This window comes from Corythoichthys intestinalis, chromosome 17 (assembly GCF_030265065.1).
Source record: "Corythoichthys intestinalis isolate RoL2023-P3 chromosome 17, ASM3026506v1, whole genome shotgun sequence".
Taxonomy (NCBI): domain Eukaryota; kingdom Metazoa; phylum Chordata; class Actinopteri; order Syngnathiformes; family Syngnathidae; genus Corythoichthys; species Corythoichthys intestinalis.
Window position 1 is genome coordinate 12,229,165 of NC_080411.1, and position 26,336 is coordinate 12,255,500.

Consider the following 26,336-nt stretch of genomic DNA (forward strand, 5'->3'; position numbering starts at 1 on the left):
ATTAAAATAAACAAGCAAACAAACAAAAAAAGGGTGTCACTCGCCATTCTGCTAAGTTGCGTTTGTGTCCCTTTAAGAAAATTCACTGGTTAATGACATCCTTTTCTGCGATAACATTACACCAGTGGCAGGAAATTCATCTATGGTAAGCAATTTTAATTTTTTTACCTACTTTAAAGTCAGATTTTGCAGTTTTATGAAGTACGTTATGTGTGGCTGATTATAATGTGTCCACTCTGTCAAAGCTACATATCTAAGGGCCCAAATACACCAGATGCATCATCGTTCCGGTTCCGGTCCGGTCCGGTAAAAAAATAGCGCCGGAAACAATCCGTTCCCATTATACCCTAGTGTTTAACCTATATTTATGGAATTTTAATTTATGGAATTTTATTGTCATCATCATCGGTATCATTGACAATCATTGACAATTACAAAATGTGATATGATTTGCCCGAAGGAACCGACGAAGACGACAAAGGCGGACGAGATGAAGCATATGCTTATCAGTTTCCCGTCCCCCATACACCTAAAGACGCACATTCAGGCATGGAACATACATCAAAACTGTAAAATAACACAGTCAACAATCTGGGTTTGGTAACTAAGCGTCCAGTCAAGCAGCTCGATTAATTTTAGGGCGTACAAGGTAATGACTTTGTCATGTCCCTGACATTTTTGCATCTGTTTGCTGTGGAACATTTTGTTGTGGCTATGTGTGTGACATGTTATCACAGCTGGTGTGAGTAGCGACTCAAAATGCTTTTCTTATAAGTCTCTTAAAAGGATACATTTCTGAGGTGTACATGGTGGCAACAATTGGCGCACACAAGGTCACTGTAACAGTTTCATCAGACACGAATGTATGAGAAAATCAAACAACATGCTGTACATATTTTATCCCAAGATTAATGTCTCCACAACGAAAACATGCTTATTATTCGTTTTATACAGTATCTTTTTCTAATATACAGTTGTGGTCAAAAGTTTACATACACTTGTGAAGAACATAATGTCATGGCTCTCTTGAGTTTCCAGTTATTTCTACAACTCTGATTTTTCTCTGATAGAGTGATTGGAACAGATACTTCTTTGTCACAAAAAACATTCATGAAGTTTGGTTCTTTTATGACTTTATTATGGGTGAACAGAAAAAAGTGATCAAATCTGCTGGGTCAAAAATATACAGTGCCTTGCAAAAGTATTCGGCCCCCTTGAACCTTGCAACCTTTCGCCACATTTCAGGCTTCAAACATAAAGATATAAAATTTAAATTTTTTGTCAAGAATCAACAACAAGTGGGACACAATCGTGAAGTGGAACAAAATTTATTGGATAATTTAAACTTTTTTAACAAATAAAAAACTGAAAAGTGGGGCGTGCAATATTATTCGGCCCCCTTGCGGTAATACTTTGTAGTGCCACCTTTTGCTCTAATTACAGCTGCAAGTCGCTTGGGGTATGTTTCTATCAGTTTTGCACATCGAGAGACTGACATTCTTGCCCATTCTTCCTTGCAAAACAGCTCGAGCTCAGTGAGGTTGGATGGAGAGTGTTTGTGAACAGCAGTCTTCAGCTCTTTCCACAGATTCTCCATTGGATTCAGGTCTGGACTTTGACTTGGCCATTCTAACACCTGGATACGTTTATTTTTGAACCATTCCATTGTAGATTTGGCTTTATGTTTTGGATCATTGTCCTGTTGGAAGATAAATCTCCGTCCCAGTCTCAGGTCTTGTGCAGATACCAACAGGTTTTCTTCCAGAATGTTCCTGTATTTGGCTGCATCCATCTTCCCGTCAATTTTAACCATCTTCCCTGTCCCTGCTGAAGAAAAGCAGGCCCAAACCATGATGCTGCCACCACCATGTTTGACAGTGGGGATGGTGTGTTCAGGGTGATGAGCTGTATTGCTTTTACGCCAAACATATCGTTTTGCATTGTGGCCAAAAAGTTCAATTTTGGTTTCATCTGACCAGAGCACCTTCTTCCACATGTTTGGTGTGTCTCCCAGGTGGCTTGTGGCAAACTTTAAACGAGACTTTTTATGGATATCTTTGAGAAATGGCTTTCTTCTTGCCACTCTTCCATAAAGGCCAGATTTGTGCAGTGTACGACTGATTGTTGTCCTATGGACAGACTCTCCCACCTCAGCTGTAGATCTCTGCAGTTCATCCAGAGTGATCATGGGCCTCTTGGCTGCATTTCTGATCAGTTTTCTCCTTGTTTGAGAAGAAAGTTTGGAAGGACGGCCGGGTCTTGGTAGATTTGCAGTGGTCTGATGCTCCTTCCATTTCAATATGGTGGCTTGCACAGTGCTCCTTGAGATGTTTAAAGCTTGGGAAATCTTTTTGTATCCAAATCCGGCTTTAAACTTCTCCACAACAGTATCTCGGACCTGCCTGGTGTGTTCCTTGGTTTTCATAATGCTCTCTGCACTTTAAACAGAACCCTGAGACTATCACAGAGCAGGTGCATTTATAAGGAGACTTGATTACACACAGGTGGATTCTATTTATCATCATCGGTCATTTAGGACAACATTGGATCATTCAGAGATCCTCACTGAACTTCTGGAGTGAGTTTGCTGCACTGAAAGTAAAGGGGCCAAATAATATTGCACGCCCCACTTTTCAGTTTTTTATTTGTTAAAAAAGTTTAAATTATCCAATAAATGGTGTTCCTCTTCACAACTGTGTCCCACTTGTTGTTGATTCTTGACAAAAAAATTAAATTTCATATCTTCATGTTTGAAGCCTGAAATGTGGCGAAAGGTTGCAAGATTCAAGGGGCCGAATACTTTTGCAAGGCACTGTACATACAGCAGCGCTAATATTTGGTAACATGTCCCTTGGCCATTTTCACTTTAATTAGGCGCTTTTGGTAGCCATCCACAAGCTTCTGGCAAGCTTCTGGTTGAATCTTTGACCACTCCTCTTGACAGAATTGGTGCAGTTCAGTTAAATTTGATGGCTTTCTGACATGGACTTGTTTCTTCAGCATTGTCCACAAGTTCTCAATGGGGTTTAAGTCAGGACTTTGGGAAGGCCATTCGAAAACCTTAATTCTAGCCTGATTTAGCCATTCCATTACCACTTTTGATGTGTGTTTGGGGACATTGTCCTGCTGGAACACTCAACTGCGCTAAAGACCCAATCTTCGGGCTGATGACATTAGGTTATCTTGAAGAATTTGAAGGTAATCATCCTTCTTCATTATCCCATTTACTCTCTGTAAAGCACCAGTTCCATTGGCAGCCCCACAGCATAATACTACCGCCACCGTGCTTGACGGTAGGCATGGTGTACTTGGGGTTAAAGACCTCATCTTTTCTCCTCCAAACATATTGCTGGGCATTGTGGCCAAACAGCTCGATTTTTGTTTCGTCTGACCACAGAACTTTCCTCCAGAAGGTCTTATCTTTGTCCATGTGATCAGCAGCAAACTTCAGTCGAGCCTTAAGGTGCTGCTTTTGGAGCAAGGGCTTCCTTCTTGCACGGCAGCCTCTCAGTCCATGGAGATGCAAAACACGCTTGACTGTGGGCACTGACACCTCTGTTCCAGCAGCTTCTAATTCTTGGCAGATCTGCTTTTTGGTGATTCTCGGTTGAATCTTCACCCTCCTGACCAATTTTCTCTCAGCAGCAGGTGATAGCTTGCGTTTTCTTCCTGATCGTGGCAGTGACAAAACAGTGCCATGCACTTTATACTTACAAACAATTGTTTGCACTGTTGCTCTTGGGACCTGCAGCTGCTTTGAAATGGCTCCAAGTGACTTTCCTGACTTGTTCAAGTCAATGATTCGCTTTTTCAGATCCATGTATGTATATTTTTGACCCAGCAGATTTGATTACTTTTTCTGTTAACCCATAATAAAGTCATAAAAGAACCAAACTTCATGAATGTTTTTTGTGACAAAGAAGTATCTGTTCCAATCACTTTATCGGACAAAAATCAGAGTTGCAGAAATAACTGGAAACTCAAGAGAGCCATGACATTTTGTTCCTCACAAGTGTATGTAAACTTTTGACCACAACTGTACTCAGTAAACTAGACATTTGAATCAGGAGCTCGGTAGACACAGCAGATGATTATGTTTTTACAATTGGGGATTAGGAGTTCAATTGTAATACATTCCAAGAGATTGTCAATCATAATTGCAACTCCCCCTCCCCCTTAGATGGCCGACCTATAGACCCTACTCACCTACGTCACAAAATGACGTGTCGCTGTATCCGGCCGCCATATTGTCCGTATTTTTTAGACCTATTCTCATTGTTTTCAATTAGTCATGCAAGTTATAGAGCAATTCATGGAAGCCCCGGTGTTATCCAACGCCGTAAACTCATTGGATGCGTTGCAAAAAAGGCGTTATCTGGAAAAGCTTCAGTTTATCCATTCGCCAGATCCATATTTGATGCCTAAATCGATGTTTTTCGACCCACTGTCTTCGCCGTCTTTGCCTGACCCTGATATTTACAACTATCTTGTCCACACAAAATCAGCCTATTCTCACGAAAGTTTGAAAAACTTTAAGAGCTTGGAGGCTTATAAATGCTACGTTGCTGGTTGGGTGAAACAGGTCCTCGTACACGAAAATTCGGCAGGAATCTTGTGCTCGGGAAAGGTGAGTTACGAAATTTTCATTTCAAAATCTTTTGTTCTTGCTAACATCCACTGTCAAGTCTAATGTATTTCATGTCATTTGTCATTGGAGCTAGGGCTTTTAATGTTTATATGGTTTAGTGATAGCACTCTCACTACATACATATATAATATGTAATAAACATGAAGTGCGATAGCACTACTCCAGATTGTCCCTAGTTGAATTTATTTTTTGGCTTTTGACCTCAATAGTGAAATTGTAAATTAATTGTATGACAACTGTCTTATTATCCCCTTATAATTATATATTTTCAGGTAGTTCATTCACAACGTCTGAGTGTATGTTGTCGTCGATTAGCCTAGCAATGATCTTAATTGTGGTTGTCAGCCCAAAACCCTCTAAATATATATTAAATGCATCTTACCAGATATAAAATGACTACTACATAATATGTGGTAGTCGTTTGGAGCCCAGTTTTCTCGTCGAATTGCAGCAGTCAATCTCGCTCTCCTCTCCGGGTTTCTCGGAATACGGTAAAACTTCAAGTCTCTCCGTCTATCTTCTCTGTTTTTGCAACCGACCGCCACACACGACTTCACCATTTTGATTATTAATATTAACGAGCAGAAAAACACGCCATAATAGGAGGAATTTACGAAGCGCTAATGCATTAACATGACGAGTATACGGACAACATGGCGCGGGGGCGTGACTGTGACGTCACGTGAGTAGGGTCTATACCGGCCGTATCAGAGCTCCGGATTGACAAGGGACCATCTCCAGCGTGCCAGAGTCCGCCAAATGGTATAGGCTATTTTCTATTTTTGCCGGAGACGAATCCGTCAAAATGGGTCTGGAGTCAACAGCCCAGTTGCTTATTCACGGTTTAAACACCAGCGAACACGGACGAAGAACGTTTCATCATGGAGGTGGAAAGTCACAAAGTGATTTATGATGCAGCAGATCATTATTATAAGGACAGAATTCAAAAGGAAGCTGCGAGGTGTGTGTTTTTCTGGCAATGATATCCAACACAAGACATGCTGACAACTTTGTTTTTAATAACATACTGCGCTAACTAACTTCCTCAACCTGTGGCTCTCGGTAGACTGTCGCTTTCTCACTCCCGCATCACATGAACTAAACATCACCGTAGCGTAGACTTCAGGGTGCTTCGTAAAACATCCAATCAGAATATTACACATGGAACGCCATAGCAGAAGCTATGAGGATGGACTGGGAGTTTTTATGCAAGTTATGTAATTTAAAACAGTAATAACATATTACAGAATGGTCGGGTGTCACAAACAAAACACAACAAAACGTCATCAGTCAATGGGGTAGGCTACAGACTAGACGGACAAAAAGAGCGAAAAAAAAAATGCAGCGTATCTGGAAGTGGTTCCACTGCAGAAATTCTTGTGCCCGGCGCACACACAAGTATACAGTCGAGGGGGGAAAAGTACGAAAGAGAATAGAGAGACACCTACAAGTTTCCACCTGGTGGTCTATTCCAAGACATTTCTTTCCTAGATTTTACTTGACTTTTCATAGAAAAACCAACAGTTTGCGCTGGGCACAGCAATCTGCAGTGATGAGACACCAATTCCAAGTACGCGTTTTTTTCGTTAATGTAGCATATACAGTATGATTTGCCTGTATTTGACGTACTGCGTGGTACCGGACCCGGAACTATCATGCATCTGGTGTATTTGGGCCCTGAGTAGTGAAATTCACCAACATGTTGACTCAGAAGACGGACGTCTGCTCATGTGAGAAATGTCGCCACGAAAACAGACTTATAGCATAATCACCTGCGCTGCAGGCACGCCATCTGGTGGCCGACAATGCAGCACGATCATGCCGCTCAGGGGCACCTCCAAGCCTTGAGGGTCTTGCTCAAAGTTTTTCCTCAGGTCTGGGGGGAAAAGGGAAGCTTCATGAACTCTCAACAGGCACCAAAACAGCACACTTAACAAAAGTTTGGACTTACAGGCGATCCGCACGGAAGCCTTGCGACTTTTGGATGTTCCGAGGTGGCTCCAAGCGACGCAGAGGCACCAGTAGTCCTCCGGACCGTGGAAGTCCTCCACCTGCTGACGGGACACGTTGATCATCACCTCGCGGATCTTCAGCCCTGTTGGCAAGAAACCGCTGACAACATTAGCATCAAGTTTAAGATTTAAACACAACATTGACAAACATTCTTAGAATAACTTGTTCGACAAGCAAGGTTAGTGGTAAACACTGCAGCTTGCGGACTTTAAGCCACCACCTTTTTCTTGTGCTCTTAATCATTGGTAGGGATGTCAAAAGTATTAAAAAGTATCGATATTATAATGAAACACGAAAGTATCGAGCTTCAGTTATCTTTTTTTGCTCGACTACAGGTCACCAGAAATTTGAGGTTCATCTGATTTTGCGCCATGTTCCCCATAGCTGCTACGAATATATTCCACAATCTAGAAAAGATCCAATCGGGGGGAAAAAAATCCAGCCCATGAAGCCAGTTTTATTTAGCACCATGAAGCTTGGGATACAGGTTTATCATGAGTAGACGCACAAATACAGTAAGTCTCAAGAAGCCATGCCTGAAAAGACAAAGAAAGTTAGCCATCTTGGTTTAAAGCACAGAGCAACAGGGTCATTTGCAAAGTCAAACTCAAAGGCAAAGTCTTAGTTTGAACATGCCGATGTGAGTACATGACTTCCGACTGCAAACCTGAGTCTGGCCATGCGACCCGTACAGTGATCCCTCGCTACTTCGCGCTTCAGACTTCGTGCCCTCAGTCCATCACGGATTTTTGTCAATTTAAAAAAAAAACACAACAACAAAAAAAGGATAAGCTGTCCCGAGCTGATCGCATAGTCTCACTTTCCCTCCCTCTCTCTCCATGCTCTTTCTTGGTCAGGCAGTGAGTGCACTGGAGTTCCTTATTAAGGTAAACCATGATTGACAGACGTTGAATGTTTGACGTTTGCTCCTCTGGCAAGATCAAAACGCTGCATGCATCAGTCATCGTTTAACTTGTTAAACAGTTTCTGTGGCAACTCATTGTGCGTAAGTGAGCGGATTTGAATGGACTTACTCAATGAAGCATTTAATAAAGCCAATCATTTTTCTGTTTTATTCTTGTTTAAAAATAATTCGATGGGAGAGTAACATGTTTAAAACTTAACCCCTTAATGCCGTATGTGGCGATTCGGCATCATACCGTTCTTGCTTTGAAAGCGGCCAAAATATCGTCTGCCTTTGTTCACTGCCGGTAGATTAATTGCAAACACATGCCTGGGAACCTTTTTCAAGCATTAGTTTCAGTCGGGTCCGACCAGAAACGACACCACTTCCTTGACCGGCCCGCGACATTCGAGTTGAAAGTCACGTCGAACTCCTGCGCACCAACTTGACTAATTCGTCCAATTCAAGGTAAGTCAGCTGAAATAAAAAAATATGTACCGTCTTATTGTGTACTTGTGTTGCTAACACGATGAGATAGAGTTTCTTTGATGAGTATTTTTGAAGCTCTATGACGATTTTGGTTTGTAGCGTTATCGCCACAGCCGGCATAATCGGAAAAGCACCTCCCCCCTCCCCCGCCAGCCCGCAAACGTAAATGCGTTGTTTGTTGCCGGTTTGCAACACTCGCACGCGTTTTATCTATAAACTATCACTCTCGTTATCATCTGTAAACATTACAAAAGTAATGTGTTGCATAAGAAATGGCATTTGTGGTTACTATTTTTCAGTAGAACAAAAAAATGAACGCATCCTTTATATGTAACGGTGCACACGTGTGCCTCCATGTCTTTCCGCTTTTAGACACGTTTTATTTAGACATTGCCACACTTATCATCTGTAGACATAACAAACATAACATGTTGTATAAACAGTGTAATTGCTATTGATTTGTTTCTCTAATGAAAAATGAATACAGCATGTGCTGATAACTATCAAATGGAAGAATATGTATGTTGATGGTTTTCAACACATTTTATTTTGAAATTATAACCGTAATTTCTGGTCCTTATTTTTCTGCAGAAATACAAATGGACGCAGCGGCTTTTTACGCTAAGCAAGCACATCGGACCAAAACTCCTCCTGTGGAGAGTGATTAGAGTGCTCTCAGTGAAAGTGAGGGCAGATGCTGATGGGCCCCCTCATCCACCTCCAACCACCAGTGCTGCACCTGCAAGAGCTACTACATCGAAAAGAAACAGGATACCTTGGAGAAGTGTAAAACAGCAGAACTCTGCAAAACTTGTTCATGTTGTACTGGTCCAGTATAACTCGAATTCCAATAGTAGCAGATGTCATGACCCGAGACAGATGGGAAGAAATAAAACACTTCATTTATGTGACAACATGGCACCCAACAAAGCTTTACAAAATTAAGAGTACTAATTGACACACTTCTCCCCAAATTTCAAGCTCTCCCTTAGGATCAAATGTCACGTGTAGATGAGCAAATGGTTCCTTTCAAGGTCAGATTGAGCCTAAAACAATACATCCCCTAAAAGCCATACAAATGGGGATACAATTTTTTTGTGCTTTTTGTGCTTTGCGACACAAGAGGTCTGGTGCACTCATTTGATGTATTCACAGGGAAAATAGATCCGATACCAAGCCAACCAGACATAGGAGCCAGTGGTAACATTGTGCCGAATGCTCAAAATGTGCGGCAACGTTGCACACTCCCAAACTGTAAGGGGCAGAGCGTTTTCAAATGTGAAAAGTGCAATGTACATCTGTGTTTAAACAGAAACAATAATTGCTTTTCTGAATTTCACAAGCAGTGAAAAACTATATCAATAAAAGTGTGTTCAGACCTGAGATGGGAACATGTGCCTTTTTTGCCATTTGTTTTACTTAATTGCCTGTTGTCGCTAATCGGCGTCATACCTAAATGTATGCCTATTTTATGGGCTATATTCAAATTATCACTTTCCATTTAATTTAGCATCTATTTGAAGGTAAAAACACACCCAAAACATTTTTTTTATTATTGGAAATAAATTTAGGCATTAAGGGGTTAACAATATTCAATAATTGATCATTTTTACATTTAAATTGCTTAAAAACCATTTATTAAAATATACGTAATATACATTAAAGGATTTTTTTTGGTTGTTTTTTAAAATAATTTAAAAAATTATACTTTTAAATTATACTACAAGTTAATTATACTACAAGTGAAAAAAATGTCTTATATAGATCTCTTTCCAATGCTAAATCCGAATATATACACTGAACACACAAAAACTACTAATACTTCAGTTTTCACTTATCGCCGCGGGTTCTGGTCCCAGTTTACCGTGAAAAACGAGGGATCGCTGTATTGTTATGTCGGATTGGTATAATGGAGTCATGTGATTATTGCTGCGACATCTAATTGGTGGAACTGGTAGAGCAAAATAGCCGTATTGGCCCGAATATAAGATGGCACTGATTATAAGATGACCCCTTCTTTTTCAAGACTCAAGTTTGAAAAAAGACTTTTTGAACACCAAATTCACTTTTATACAGAAAATAATTACAGTGCATCTGAAACAAATGATTATAACAATATACTTGAGAAAAAAAACCATGTTATTTTGCCTCATTCAAATCTTAATATCTGAACATTTAAATATGTAAACTAAAGTGCAATCACATTCGTAAATGAATGGCTTCTGGTTTTTGAAATGTAAATAAACCAATCTATTGTGATAAAACAACAAAATTGCAATAACTGCATTAGTGCTGCAAATATTAATCGATTAACTCGAGTATTCGATTAGAAAAAAAGATTCAAACTAAATTTTGCTGCTTCGAGTATTTGTTAATTTAAAGTGGCGTTGTAATGGTTTGATTTGAAAATGTTTGCATTTAGTTTTATTGATTTGGGTGGACACACGGCCCTCTAGTCTATCTAATTTAACATGGCTGAATCCATCTGCTCCCTGTTAAGACTACATAAGCTAAGTTTTTGTTTGAGCTACTTTAAAAAAAAATGCATTCATAATTTTGTTTATAGGTATATTTAGCCATTTTTTGTGGGAATATGTGTCTGATCCATTTGTTAGGAGCGTTGTAAAAAAACTAGCATTTTATAGCATTTAAGCTAGCGGACTTTTGTTGTACATAGATCATTTACTAATATTTATTTTTTTATACCGTTTGAGGCTCAGCTCAGGTATTTTAATTTTTTATGTTCCCTATTCGATTACTCAATTATTCGAACTAACAAGTTCATTGATTAATCGACTATTAACATAATCGATAGCTGCAGCCCTAAACTGCATTAACCATCAAAGTGAAGTCTAACTGTAACTGTAGTCTTGAAACAAATCTGAATAAGGAAAAACATTGCAATAAAATAATGCAAACTAGTCAAACTTCAGAGTAGCCGAGATCTATCATGACAGAATATCGCTTTAATGATATCTGGCGTAGGGTTGTTCCGATCAAGTTTTTTTGCTCCCGATCCGATCCCGATCGTTTTCGTTTGAGCATCTGCCGATCCCGATATTTCCCGATCCGATTGCTTTTTTTTTTTTTGCTCCCGATTCAATTCCAATCATTCCCAATAATTTTCCCGATCGTATACATTTTGGCAATGCGTTAAGAAAAAAATGAATAAAACTCGGACGAATATATACATTCAACATACAGTACATAAGTACTGTATTTGTTTATTATGACAATAAATCCTCAAGATGGCATTTACATTATTAACATTCTTTCTGTGAGGGGGATCCACGGATAGAAAGACTTGTAATTCTTAAAGGATAAATGTGACTTTGTATATTGTGACTAAATATTGCCATCTAGTGTATTTGTTGAGCTTTCAGTAAATGATACTGTAGCCATTTAACTGTTCTGCCCAAATGCATGATGGGAAGTGCAACCATGACTGTGCGTAGTGACACCAATTGATACATCTCTGCGTTGGGAAATAACATAGGGTGTTAAGAAAAAGATCAACTTCTACCTTGCTTCCCCACATTGCTTCCCACGATATTTCTCATTGTTGAGAGAGGGATTGTTAGGCTTTAGCCAATTAAAAAAAGGCTCCAAAGACTGCCAAAATTCACTCTACTCATTTTACGCTGCCTTTTAGCTCTATATATAGATAAAACGGCGCCATTATAGATTGAACGCGACAATGCGTGAGTAGGTCGTGCAGCGCATGTGTTAATTGCGTTAAATATTTTAACGTGATTAATAAAAAAATAATAATAATAATTACCGCTGTTAATACAATAAATTTGATAACCCTACTTTAAGCCAAAACTAAAGACTCTGGATGAGTGTAAGACATTTTGTCTGTAACGTTAAATACAATTAGAAAACGATTTAATTAAAAAAAAAAAAATTTTTTTTTAAAAAAAGGCATGTCCGATATTTTTTTGCCGATTCCGATACTTTGAAAATGATGTGATCGGACCCGATCGATCGGGATGTCTTTAATCTGGTGCCATCTAGTGTCGTGAATGGGTATAATGCCTAGACCCCGAATATAAGACGTCCGCCACTTTTTCAGTCTTATTTTAATGCAAAAAACACCATCTTATGTTCGGGGCAATATCGTAAAATCAATATGTAGAAAACACAGGAAAAATGTAATGTGTCTCGTGTAGCTCAAAGTAGCGGAGTCATCTTCAAAAATCTACTCAAGTAAAAGTAAAAAGTATGGTGTGGTAAAACTTCTCTTAAAAGTACATTTTTCTCAAAAACTCACTCAAGTAAATGCAAGCGTTACTACCCATCTCTACTTATAGACCAAAAAGTACAATATAATGCATGGACCGAACGGTCGTGGGCTGGTTGAAGAAACTCAAGTCCGTATGTAGGAGGACATCTGAGTCAGTTCTAGCACAAAATCCTTGGAATTACCACAAATTTGCAGTAATAACACCTACACGTAAGAGCATATTTACTTCTGGAAACACACTGCACCACACATGTTCTGTACGCACGAACGTACCGTGAACGCCTACTCAAGTATGTACAAATGCATTTCCAAATGAAGTTAAAAGCATTTTTGGGTCGAATGATAATATTTTTGATACTGTAGTATTTTTTTTACCATTTGGGCAGGCTCTTACCATGAGCCTGCAGGTTTTGGATCATTTTTTCATCTTCTGTTGACAACAGGACATCATTTCTTATTTGAACAGGACGTTGGTAAAAAGAAAATGCCGCATTCAAGGAAACAGATTTTTCACACATCTGTCAGGAAAACAATCAAAAGTTAGTACTTTTACTTTAGGTCAGCCCAGCGGGCTCAGTCATTGTGACGAGACCATCAAAGGGGTTCCATTATTCTGGCAAATGTATTCACCAGCCAGACGCTCATCATCACGGGCGCCTCGAAACCGCAATTTCCTGCGGGTCCAATAAGCTCGTCAGCTATTGTGTGGCGTAATTGAAGGCTTTTAAATGTCCATCGCTCCTCTGACAATTACGCATTTGAATGTGGTGTGACGTGACCATTTCATATTTCATTTCCGGACGTGTTTAATCGTCACCTTCCTCTCGTTTGGTTCCTCGCCGCTGACCGAAAAACCGCTTTGAAGACCCGCTGAAAATAAAGATGTATTAATACGCGTTTATTGTTCACTATTAAACGGGACATAATATTGAAAATTGATGCTTTAACGATTTGTATACATAATAGTTGTATCTCTCAAGCGGGTCCATTTTATATACCGTAATTTCTGGACTATGAAGTGCACCTGATTATAAGCCGCAGGTGTTTATGTCTTAATATGGGATATTTACATGGGGAGATGGTACACAGAAATATTTGAATATGAAAATGATCCTTATTAACTAAATAAACAGGCATCAATACGTGGAGTTGCATTCTCATTCATATGAAACGGTCTGCTGCACTTAAGTTCTCTCAAACGTTAATAAAAATATATTTCCAAAGGAAAAAAAAAAAAAAAAATCCAATTTAACTTGCCTTTCAAGCTTGAAGTGGACCAAGTGCCTCTTAGTGAAAATACATAAAACGCAAAAATGATGAAGTGTGTCCAAACCTTGACTTTTGGTTCAGAGTCTTCAACATGCTTCTCCCCCCAGTCCCACAAACGTAAAACTCCGCCTATGATTACAAACTCTACTATAAAATGTACATAATTACTCATATTATAAAGCAGGGGTGGGCAAACCGGTCCTTGAGGGCCGCAGTGGGTCCTGGTCTTTGTTCCAACTGACCCAGCACAGATAGTATAACCAATGAGGTTTCAGCAGAAATGAGAAGCACCTGACTGCAATCAACTGATTGCACTTCTGAAACAGCTGATTGGTGAAAATGTGTCGTCTTAATGGGTTGCAACAAAAACCCGCACCCACTGCGGCCCTTTGTGGAATAGTTTGCCCACCCCTGTTATAAAGGCTCATTACAAACTGTAGAAGTGCTGGCTGTCTCGTGACCTGTCAGCTTTGTTTAGAGTTTTTTCGCGTTGTGCTGCCCTAGTGCTTAGAGACTTTGAACACAACCTAAGGTTAGGTTAATACCGCATGTCTCAATGAACAAACCACAGCCACGTTCTGGAAAAATGTGGTCCAGAAAGGATTTAAAACAATATATTAGGGTTGTTCCGATCATGTTTTTTTGCTCCCGATCCGATCCTGATCGTTTTAGTTTGAGTATCTGCCAATCCCGATATTTCCCGATCGCTTTTTTTTTTTTGCTCCCGATTCAATTCCAATCATTCCCGATAATTTTTCCCGATCATATACATTTTGGCAATGCATTAAGAAAAAAATGAATAAAACTCGGACGAATATATACATTCAACATACAGTACATAAGTACTGTATTTGTTTATTATGACAATAAATCCTCAAGATGGCATTTACATTATTAACATTCCTTCTGTGAGAGGGATCCACGGATAGAAAGACTTGTAATTCTTAAAGGACAAATGTGACTTTGTAGATTGTGACTAAATATTGCCATCTAGTGGATTTTTATGAGCTTTCAGTAAATGATAATTCAGCCATTTAACATCTGCCCAAATGCATGATGGGAAGTGCAACCATGACTGTGCGTAATGGTACCAATTGATATATCTTCTCAGCTTTGGGAAATACAATAGGGTGTTAAGAAAAAGATCAACTGCTACCTTTCTTCCCCACATTGCTTCCCACGAAATTTCGGATCGTCGAGAGGGGGATTGTAATGCTTTACTTTATCCAAGTAAAAACAGGCTTCAAAGGCTGCCAAAATTTTCTCTACTCATTTTACATTGCCTTTAGTTCTATGTATACGTAATTCGGTGCCATTATAGATTGAACGCGACAATGCGTGAGTGGGTAGTGCAGCGCATGCGTAAATTGTGTTAAATATTTTAATGTTATTACCGCCGTTGAAGCGATAAATTGGACAGCCCCCACTTTAAGCCAAAACTAAAGACTCTGAATGAGTGTAAGACATTATGTCTGTAACGTTAAATACAATTAGAAAACGATTTAATTAAGAAAAAAAAAATATATATATATATTAAAAAGGCATGTCCGATATTTTTTTGACGATTCCGATACTTTGAAAATTACGTGATCGGACCCGATCGATCGGGTCATCTCTACAATATATAAAGGTGACCTAGAACAAATTTGAAATGGTCCACTTCTATGCGACTCGTACCGTTCAGACCGTGAAGTTAATGCTTCATTTGAGACGGAAAAACTCGGATTTGTGCATTAAGACCTGCGGTCTGAACCTTGCCAAAATGCCAACGTCATCCTGATGCGCCAAGCTGTGGAGTGAAATGAAAAAATTTATTATTTTTAATGAGAAGATATGAAGCTCGTTTTTCCTAAAAAAATCCATTGGCAAATCTCTTCATTTTAAAATTCTCATGGTACGAACGGCTTATAGTCCGAAAAATACGGTAAACATCCACTTTAAATAGCGTATGCTATCAGGCCAACAATGGAGTAGCTTCAGTACATATTAGCTTGCTAAAAATGTCATCTGTTTGCTTCTTGACCCGTTGCGATGAGCGCCTCGAGCGCAAGCCCCGCCCCAATTCCTCCACCACTTCATCTTTATTAATGGCCACGCCAGAGAACCTGATGAATAAACAACAACGTGATGATGTTGTAGCAGGTCACGCCGCGGGCACAACAGGTGACTCGCACGGCCCGCGTACACACGCACTTTGACTTGCACGACATTTCCTTTTTTAAAAAGGAGCGTTGATGCTAATTATTACTGTCTCATAAAACTGAAAAACTATTCAAAAGATTTATGTGTGCATGTGTGAGTGTGTCGCTTGCAGGAATGCATGCGACACGCACACACGAGGAAAATCTCCCTAATTCCGCCATTAAAATGCCCCAAGTGCCCATTTGGCTTGTTGATGTGCAAAAACGTGAGCGTGTGGCAATTAGGAGACACTAAATGCTCACTGAGGACGACCCCATTTATTTATTCATGAGCTAACGCGCTAGCGCCTCCCTGTTCAAGTTTTGGCTCTTTATGTATAACTCTATTAATTTATTAGCTGCCATTGATGATAGCAGATCCATTTGAACGTATTTTCTAAAATCTCTGCAATCGGAGCATTTGAACAGTTGCTATGCAGCTTTGCTTTACTTCAGAACTTCTCTTCCCCCACTTGTATCCATTTCCATCGCCCTCCTGGTCTTATCTCATCCTATCAGGGTATCACTATCTCCTTCCTGAACGAAAGCTTCGTCCTTGGCTGACCTCCTCAGCTTTAGAAGCACTTCCCAAAGTTAATATGTACAATTTTTACTGTTGTTAGCATTAGCGTAGGACATGTCGGTGTAGAAAATTACAGCTTCTTTGTAAAATGGAATACATTAGCTAGGCAAAACATGGAATCACGAAAAGATAATTACATGTTTGTGCATCCGTTTCAAATAAACACTTTCAAAACCTTTCAATCGGTTGTTGATGCACCTTTGGCTGAAATTCCAGCATCGATTCTCTTGGAATTTAACTCTTTCAGGGACAGTGGTCACTACAGTGGACATGTATTCAAAAGTTATGATTAGGCATGTGCCGGTATGAGATTCTGCGGTATGATAACCTTAAAGGCCAAATGTGAAGTAATGTTGGCCAACCATGTTTTTGAATAATATCAATGGCTAAACAATGACAAGTAGGGTTGTTCCAATCATGTTGTTTTTGCTCCCGATCCGATCGTTTTAGTTTGAGTATCTGCCGATCCCGATATTTCCCGATCCGATTGCTTTTTTTTTTTGCTCCCGATTCAATTCCAATCATTCCCGATAATTTTTCCCGATCATATACATTTTGGCAATGCATTAAGAAAAAAAATGAATAAAACTCAGACGAATATATACATTCAACATACAGTACATAAGTACTGTATTTGTTTATCATGACAAGAAATCCTCAAGATGGCATTTACATTATTAACATTCTTTCTGTGAGAAGGATCCACGGATAGAAAGACTTGTGACTTTGTATATTGTGACTAAATATTGCCATCTAGTGTATTTGTTGAACTTTTAGTAAATGATACTGTAGCCATGCCCAAATGCATGATGGGAAGTGGAACCATGACTGTGCGTAGTGCTACCAATTGATATATCTTCTCTGCGTTGGCAAATAACATAAGGTGTTAAGATAAAGATCAATTGCCACCTTGCTTCCCCATATTGCTTCCCATGATATTTCTAATCATAGGAAGAGAGATTGTAAGGTTTTAGGCAATTAAAAAAAGGCTCCACTGGCTGCCAAAATTCACTCTACTCATTTCACGCTGCCTCTTATCTCTCTATATAGGTAAAACGGCGCCATTACAGATTGAGCGCGATAATGCGTGAGTGGGTCGTGCAGCGCATGCATTAATTGCGTTAAATATTTTAACGTGATACATTTATTAGGATAAATTTGATAACCCTACCTTAAGGCTAAACTAATTCTTAAAGGATAAATGTGACTTTGTATATTCTGACTAAATATTGCCATCTAGTGTATTTGTTGAGCTTTCAGTAAATGATACTGTAGCCATTTGTTTTCCGAAATTTCCAGGTTCGCGGTGAATCAGTAACAGGCACACTTTTGCTCAATATACAAATGTTTATTGATTAGAAAATGCAGAATAAATTAGATTTATTGATCACAATCCCACAAAAGCAAGCAAACAGATATCAAAAACAAGAAAACAAATGGTAACGTGATGCTAGATTTGAGTTTGTCAATCTCAGAATCACCGCGTTACGTTACAGCACAACTACCTGTCCTTTAGAAATGAAAATCGCTTAACGTGACAAACGTGTGGGAAGCCAACAACATTCCAGTAAAGCGGCGAAGGGACAAAGGCCAGGCGATCCGTACGTGACCCGCTGGTAGACCTCACGGGTCACCCGGAAATGTCCAGTTTTGTAAGGACGCAGCCCTCGGAGGCGAAGAGGCCAACTTCCGGCCCCGTCCAATCACAAACATTTAAGCTACTTTTGGTTCAGCCCCCTTGAAAAAGGGCTTTTCACATGGGACAAATGAGCTGTGCTGCAACAAATGCCAACAAGTGGTAAATATTATGGGTGCAAAACAAGTTATCTCTATGGGACCCAGGCGTGTAACTATGGGACCCAGGCGTGTCCAAACAAGTTATCTCGTGAGATTCTCAAGCGCGTCTCCTAACTATGGGAACAAGGGGAAAAACAATAGAAGTTGTGACAATCCATGTCACAGAAGCAATCATACATCTCAAAAGCATAATGTAATATTTTCCCACACCATTTAACTGTTCTGCCCAAGTGCATGATGGGAAGTGCAACCATGACTGTGCGTAGTGGCGCCAACTGATATATCTTCTCTGCGTTGGGAAATAAATTAGGGTGTTAAGAAAAACATCAACTACTATCTTACTTCCCCTCATTGCTTCCCACAATACTTCTAATAGTTGAGAGAGGGATTTTAAGGCTTTAGCCAACTAAAACAAGGCTCCAAAGACTGCCAAAATTCACTCCTCTCATTTTGCGCGGCGTTTTAGCTCTATATATAGGTAAAACGGCGCCATAGATGTCATTAAGTGTTATCCGGCAAATGATCTCACTTTTGAATGGATGCAAAAGATCCAAGATGGACAAAAATTGACTTCGTGACATAATTTACCAAATGACACTTAATGACATAAGCGTTCAGTAATGGTCAAATGATCAAATGGTGTATATGTCCATGATAGTGTCATGTAATAATTTTGATGATCTTATGACAGTCTTATGACACCGCTGTCAAATAAAGTGTTACCTAAAAAAAAATCAACAAATAAGCCGCAATGGACTATAAGCCACAGGTATCAAAATGAAGGAAAAAAGTAGCGGCTTATAGTCCGAAAATTACGGTAATTAAAAAAAAATTAATTACCGCCATTGACGCGATAAATTTGATAGCCCTACTTTAAGCCAAAACTAAAGACTCTGGATGAGTGTAAGACATTTTGTCTGTAACATTGAATACAATTAGAAAACGACTTCATTAAAAAATATATATATATATATTAAAAAAAGGCATGTCCGATATTTTTTTGCCGATTCCGATACTTTAAAAATGACGTGATCGGACCCGATCGATCGGCATCCCGGGGACCGTGTGCTTTGGTCAGATGAGACCAAGATTGAGCTTTTTGGCAAAAAACACTCTGAGTGGGTCTGACGTGCCACGAAAGATGCGCATGCTGAAAAGCACCTCATACCCACTGTGAAGTATGGGGGTGGGTCAGTGATGCTGTGGGGTTGTTTCGCTTCAAAAAGGCCCTGGGAACCTTGTTAGGGTGCATGCCATCATGAATGCTTATAAATACCAGGACATTTTAAATCAAAATCTGTTGCCCTCTGCCCGAAAGCTGAAGATGGGTCGTCACTGGGTCTTTCAGCAAGACAATGACCCTGAACATATGGCCAAATCTACACAGAAATGGTTCACCAGACACAAAATCAAGCTCCTCCCATGGCCATCTCAGTCCCCAAACCTTGTTTTGTTGGCAAAAGGGGGTTGTACAAAGTATTAACTCCAGGGGTGCTAATAATTGTGACACACATTATTTGATGTCAAATAATTTTTTCTTTATGTGGGATTTTTTCCCCACTGAATAAATGCACTTGTATTGAAGGTTGGATTTTTCTCTTTTTTTCCATTAAGGTCCCATATTATTTGAATAAAAAAAAAATATTAGAAGCTAAAAAACACATCTTTTTCAGGGGTGCCAATAATTATGGAGGGCACTGTATATGTTTTTGAGAGCAAATGAGTTAAGAAAGTATCGGTAAAACAGTGAAAATTAGAGGAAAACTTTGCATGTCGATTTACAGTATGCACCCCTGAATCGTCTGCGTCTGCCCCAAAAATTTTAAGTTCGTGGCCACTGTGCTCCTAGTAAAAAAATATTAGTCTGGAGCCCTGCATAAGCCGCAATTGGCCCTTGAGCCCCAAGTTTGACACCGCTGTCCTATATGAATGGAATAAAAACACTCAAGGAAAAAAAGCTAGAAATACATCTGTAATTTCTTCACTTATTATTTTTTTCAAGTCGAGGTTCTATTTTGACGATCACATGTTCATCCTTACATCACAATTTGAAAACAACTACTATCAAAGCGTCTTCCTGGAACACACACACACTGGGTTGTTGTTGTTTTTTTTATTTTTATGGTAGGCACATAATTGTGTTCTTCCCCCCTGGCCAAAACATTGCAGCTTCCCCACTTCTCATCTCTTATTCATATACCTATACAATGTATTAGAAAAACCCGACAACAACCCTATAAACAGGGTTCCAATTCTGCATTAACGCCACCAGACAATCCTCAGCATCCAAATTATTAGGTACACGTGCAGCATATAAAAGAGGAAGAACCTCTTAAGTGGTCCCGGAGGTGCTCGGAATCAAAGCCCCGGCGCGCACATTGCGAAGCTCCATTCATGTCTTCATCCCTGGCGTATGAAATATTAAAGCCAACACGCGTTTAAAGAGATCATCTAACTCGGATTCTGACAGCTGCCGCCACCCGTAAAAAAAAATCTCCGCGAACATCTTGTTTGTGTTTACTGCAGCGCTCTCGTTGCGGATTCATGCACAGTCGGGTAAATCCGTGCTCTTGCCGGATTTACTACACTCTTCCTACGGTCGCAAGGACTACAAACAGAGGTGGGTTGAGTAGCCCAAAATTTTACTCAAATAAGAGTGCCACTACTTCAAAGTAATATTATAGTCATCCCAAAAATTTACTTGAGTACAAGTAAAAAATGATTCAGTGAAAATAAAAATCAGGTAATGAATGACTGATTACAATGTCTGATTTTTTTCATCAATTTTAGAGATGCCGGTGGACAAAAGTGGTGGTGTTTCCCATGAGGACCAGCGCACACCCGCACAGTGTTGTACAATCATGATCTATTGGTCGCCTCCAGGTGGATTAAATGACATTTCTGTTTCCAGCGGCTGTATGAAGGATGAATAGTAATAAGGTAATGAATCCAGTTGTGGCTAAATAATAGCAACCGTGTGGCTTAGGGGCCATTTACATGGTAACTCTCCGAGAAGACGAAAAATTTCATGTTTGCATTTTTATGGGCCCGTCTCCATTCGAGCAATGTCGCAATTCCGCATGAAAATGATGTAGTATTCATGCCAGGCCCTAGGGGGCAGTGCAGATTTACAAGACGACAGCGAATGATGCATTTATACCCCACCAAAGAAAAAAATATGCCCTCCCTCTTTTGTTCAAAAAGGCACATAAATGGAAACACTCAACATATTCAATTTAAAACTATTATTAAAACAGTAAATCAAAGCCGACATTCCGCCGTATTTGCTGTTTTTAATGTTTAGTAGCACCGCTGCGCACGCCCAACGTGACGTGTACGAGTGCTGATGTTATCGGCTCGGTGTCACGCCGCGGGAGCCTTTGATATGCATGTGGCGCAAGCCCCCCTCAATCCCCCGCAATCGAATTCTTCCACTTTGGAGGCAGGACTCAGAATTTTTTCATCTTCGCCGACACCATATGCACGCAAGGCCACAGTAATGGCGTCTTCGTGTCACAGAGTCGCCATGTAAACTGCCTCTTAGAGTGGCTAACCCCACTACAACTCATCAACGTGGGGTTAGCCAGCGAGTGAAAGCTGAGCCATTGTTTATTTTTTAAGTATCCTGGTAGCTTCCCTTTTTTTCTCCTCCTCGGACAAAACTTTTTGTCTCTTTTGTTGCTCTGCCATCTTTGCAGAATTCATGCGAAAGCGTTCGCATCGACGCCGTCTTTATAATGAAAGGGGGAAGTGACGTATGCCGTAAAGCAGTCAGCACATTTGTAGTTGTTTTTGTGTGGCAGGGTTCCTGCGAGCTTCCTCAAAGTTAATTAGTGCCGGTGATTTAAAAAATTTTTTTTTATAAAGGTTGAAAAGTTACCTAGATTTGGTTTAAAAACGCCAACTGATTGAGCAGTCCTGCGTGATCGTAGAATGGCAAGCTCAAGTCTGATTGGTAACGTGATTATTGTTTATACAGTGGTATCAAAAAGTATCTGAACCTTTTGAAATTTCTCACATTTCTGCATAAAATCACCATCAAATGTAAGCTGATCTTTGTCAAAATCACATAGATGAAAAAACCACCCAAACTAACTAAAACCACCCAAACATTTATATGTTTTCATATTTTAATGATAGTATGCAAACAATGACAGAAAGGGGAAAAATAAGTTTATATTTTTAAGTTTTAAGTATTAATAAGTTTATAATATTTTGCAGCCTCCCCTTTTGCAGCAATAACTTCAACCAGGCGCTTCCTGTAGCTGCAGATCAGTCTGGCACATCGATCAGGACTCATCTTGGCCCATTCTTCTCGACAAAACTGCTGTAGTTCAGTCAGATTCCTGGGATGTCTGGCATGAATCGCTGCCTTTAGGTCATGCCACAGCATCTTGATGGGGTTCAAGTCTCCAGAACGTGTATTTTGTTCTCCTGAAACCATTCTGAAGTTGATTTATTTCTGTGTTTTGGATCATTGTCTTGTTGTGGCATCCTTCCTCTTTTTAGCTTCAACTGTCTGACAGACGTTCCAGCAAAACATCCTGATAAAATTTAGAATTCATTCTTCCATTACTGACTGCAAGTTGTCCAGGCCCTGAGGCAGCAAAACAGCCCCAAATTATGATGCTCCCTCCACCATGCTTCATGGTGGGGATGAGGTGTTAATGTTGGTGAGCTGTTCTATTTTTCCTCCACACATGACGTTGTGTGTTACTCCCAAATAATTAAGCTTTGGTTTTCTTCAATCCACAAAATATTTTGCCCAAAGTTTTGTGGAGTGTCAAAGCGCCTTTTTGCAAACATTAAACGGGCAACAAGGTTTTTTTTAAGACAGCAGTGGCTTCCTCCGTGGAGTCCTCCCATGAACACCATTCTTGGCCATAGTTTTACATATCGTTCATGTGTGCACATGGAATATTGGCCTGTGCCGGTCATTTCTTTAAGTCTTTAGCAGACACTCAAGGGTTCTTTTTTACCTCTCCGAGCATTCTGCGTTGAACTCTCGGCGTCATACTTGGTGGATGACCACTCCTTGGGAGAGAAGCAACAGCGCCAAACTCTCTCCATTTGTAGACAACTTCTCTGACATTCAATTGATGAACATCCAGACTTTCAGAGATGGTTTTGTATCCTTTCCCAGCTTTATCCAAATCAACAATCCTTGATCACAGGTCTTCAGACAGAGCCATGATGCACATCAGACAATGCTTCTCATCAAGACAATTCTTACCAGGAGTGTGTTTTATAGTGGGCAGAGCAGCTTTAAACCGCTCATCAGTGATTGGACACACACCAGACTTAAATTATTTGGTAAAAATTGGTTTTAATTGCTGTTTCGGTGTCCTTAAGCAGAGGGATAACTTACTTATTTTTCCCCCTTCTGTCATTGTTTGCATGATGTCCTCATTAAAATATGAAAACCTATAAATGTTTGGGTGGTTTTAAGTAAAGCAGACACTATTTTTTCATCTGTGTGATTTTGACAAAGATCAGCTCACATTTGATGGTGGTTTTATGCAGAAATATGACAAATTCCAAAAGGTTTAGATACTTTTTCATACCACTATACATCTAATTGGTAAAACTGGTAGAGCCACTATAGGAGTCTTTGGCAAGAAAAAGTAAAATCTAATATGTAGAATAAAGAGGAAAAATGTAACGACTAGTTTAGCCCGAAGTAACTGAGTAAGAGTAGCGTTTATTCTTCACACATCTACTCAAGTAGAAGCAAAGAGTATAATAAAAGTACTCTTAGAAGTACTTTCTTCTCAAAATGTTACTCAAGTAAATGTAACAAAGTAAATGTAATGCGTTACTACCCACCTCTGGATAGGACCCACTTCGCACGACAAATAATCCTGAAACAAAATAAATAAAAGTGATCGAGTAAATGTGATAGCTCCTCTCACTAGCTATTCATGCTGAAAGCCACCTTACACGATAGAAACAGACTCAAAGACAATCTTTTAAATAAGGCTTCGCATCAGCGCGCTTGTCTTAAAAGGACGTCCAATACGCTTCAAAGACAAACAATTGATCTCAGGACAATTGAGTCCAAATTAAATCTTGTGTTCTGGATGCGAGCGCTTAAGAATCGATGTCATTAATTTGGCATTAATTTGTTAGCGTCCGCTCCGCTGAAGCATCTTAGGCAGCTCCTCTTAACGGACGCCGCGGGGGCCTCGGCTCGCAACTTTTTTGTGTTCTGGTGCAGAACACGTAGAGGAGAAGCAGATCTTTTCAGCTCCAATTAGCTCACCCACGTCGTTAATTAACAAGGCGGGCCCCAAAACAAGAAGGAAAACATCCTCGTTATGAAGCCGGAGTGGGAAGAAATCCGGGCCAAACAAGCGCTGTGATGAAAGATCACCCCGAGGCTTTTAGAAAAGCTGTCGGGTCCGGTTTAGGGAGAGGAACCGGGTGAGTTCAGATACGAGAGCTAAAGCAGATTGAACTTTTGGGTTCAAAATACTCCTAAGCATCTTAGACATCCTTCAAAGATTGGTGCCCAATGAACGTTTTTTCCCGGTGGCTGTGTTAGAAAGATGGGACTCTAACACGATTGGCCAACATTCCAGTTCCTGTTCTTGAAATGATCGGACTAGTGTTGCACCGATACAATTTTTTGGCTCCCGATACAGATTTCGACACTGCGTGGTATTGGCTGATGCCGATACTGTACCGATACCACGTTTTTGAAACGATGTATAGTGTTACCTCAAGATACTCTACCGAACGTTTCGTCATTTTACGAAAAGTTTTTCGCTTCATTTTACAAAATATTAATTAGCATATGAAACATAATCTAAACTTATGGAACTTTGTCTACGTGTGTGTGTGTTCGTTCCCTATGGACTCTGAAACGGCTCGACCGATTTTCTTGAAAATTTACACATTATTATTACAAGTGTCTGCGAGTGTTCTTAGGTAGGTTTTGAATTGAAGTACCCCCTAAGAAGGATAGGATAGCTTTATTACTCATTGACACCAGCTTTCACAGATGACAATTAAACTGCGTTCGATAAGTGAGCATCGGGCCGCCAACTTCTCTCTCTTCTTTAGAAGTTACAGAGCAAGTTACAGGCAAGATACAATGTACATAACATTGTGACCGCACACGAGGTAGGCCTGGCCAGGAAGGAGCTTGAGATGCCAAGGTGTCCAACCAAACAGTTCTTTAATCAGAAAAAACAGCGGGTTTCCCCAAAAGAAAAAGGATGAAATGTGGCACAAACAGTAACAAAGCAAACAATCAACTAAAATGTCTCAAAAATGGCAACTCAGGTCTGTTCCCAGCAAAATACTAAAATGTCTTACAAGACTGTTCTCAAAATACTTTCTTCCAAGTCTCTCTGTCAATCTCCTTCCGCCTCCCCCTTCGCTTCATCTGGTCGTCTTTTATATTGTCCTCCAGGCCAGCTGCAATTAGATGGCTTAAGCAGCCACACCTGGATGCGTTGTGCGGCATGCTGGGAAGTGTAGTCTTTGGGCTGGCGGCCATTTTGACTTGATTCTTCAGCTCTGGAAAAGGAATGTAACGGCACTCCACTACCATAGCACTACACTACATAGCAGGGATATGACACGACGCACAGGTCATGTGCAGGAATTTTATTGTACGACAAAAAGGAAAACCAAGTCATGGCTGGAGGAAGGGAAGGGGGGGGGGGCAGAGATAGTAAAAAAGACGGTAGCGGACTGGAGGGGGTGGGGGATGTGTGTAAGTGTGTGTATGCACGTGTGTATCAGTCTTTGTGCGTGCCTGTAGACAAAATTGGACTGGCAACTGTGACTGGCCTTGGGCCACCTGTGCGGCTCTCCCAAAGGAAGGAGGGGTTGGGGTGAGGGGGATCGGGAAGAGAAAGTTCACTCAAATTAAGCCAAATCAGTAACCTAGTATGTCCAAATACAGTTGGTCGTCAGTCAAAATCGTGCTCATCAAGGCAAAGGCAAGACCTCAGGTCCCTTAAGTCCTTGCCAACAGTTGCGGTGTGCCTCAACAGTTCCGCCATTTGGTGCCAGATGACATCCACCTTTCTCCATCCTTCCTCGAACTGAACCGTGTGTCCACGGAGCAAGTTCTCAATCCAAGCATCGACTCGGTCTTGCAAAGCCTTGAGTTGCACCGCTTGATCCACGGTCAATTTGTTGATTTCCTTGAAAGCTGCCGTCTTGGAAACTTTCCGTTACAGCAGGGCGCCTCC

The 26,336-nt window shown here is 40.2% G+C and overlaps 1 protein-coding gene across 5 annotated transcripts in view; it reads right to left on the reverse strand.

The window, feature by feature from the left end:
- Nucleotides 1–26,336, reverse strand: part of LOC130905495 (netrin receptor UNC5D-like) — a 477,495-nt gene that overhangs the window by 64,106 nt on the left and 387,053 nt on the right. For all 5 annotated transcript variants that reach the window (XM_057818979.1, XM_057818978.1, XM_057818977.1 and 2 more), the window contains 2 exons: nt 6,600–6,743; nt 6,421–6,524 (listed from right to left, as the gene is read on the reverse strand). In XM_057818979.1, the coding sequence (XP_057674962.1) occupies nt 6,421–6,524; nt 6,600–6,743 (248 nt within the window). The remainder of the gene's footprint in view (nt 1–6,420; nt 6,525–6,599; nt 6,744–26,336) is intronic.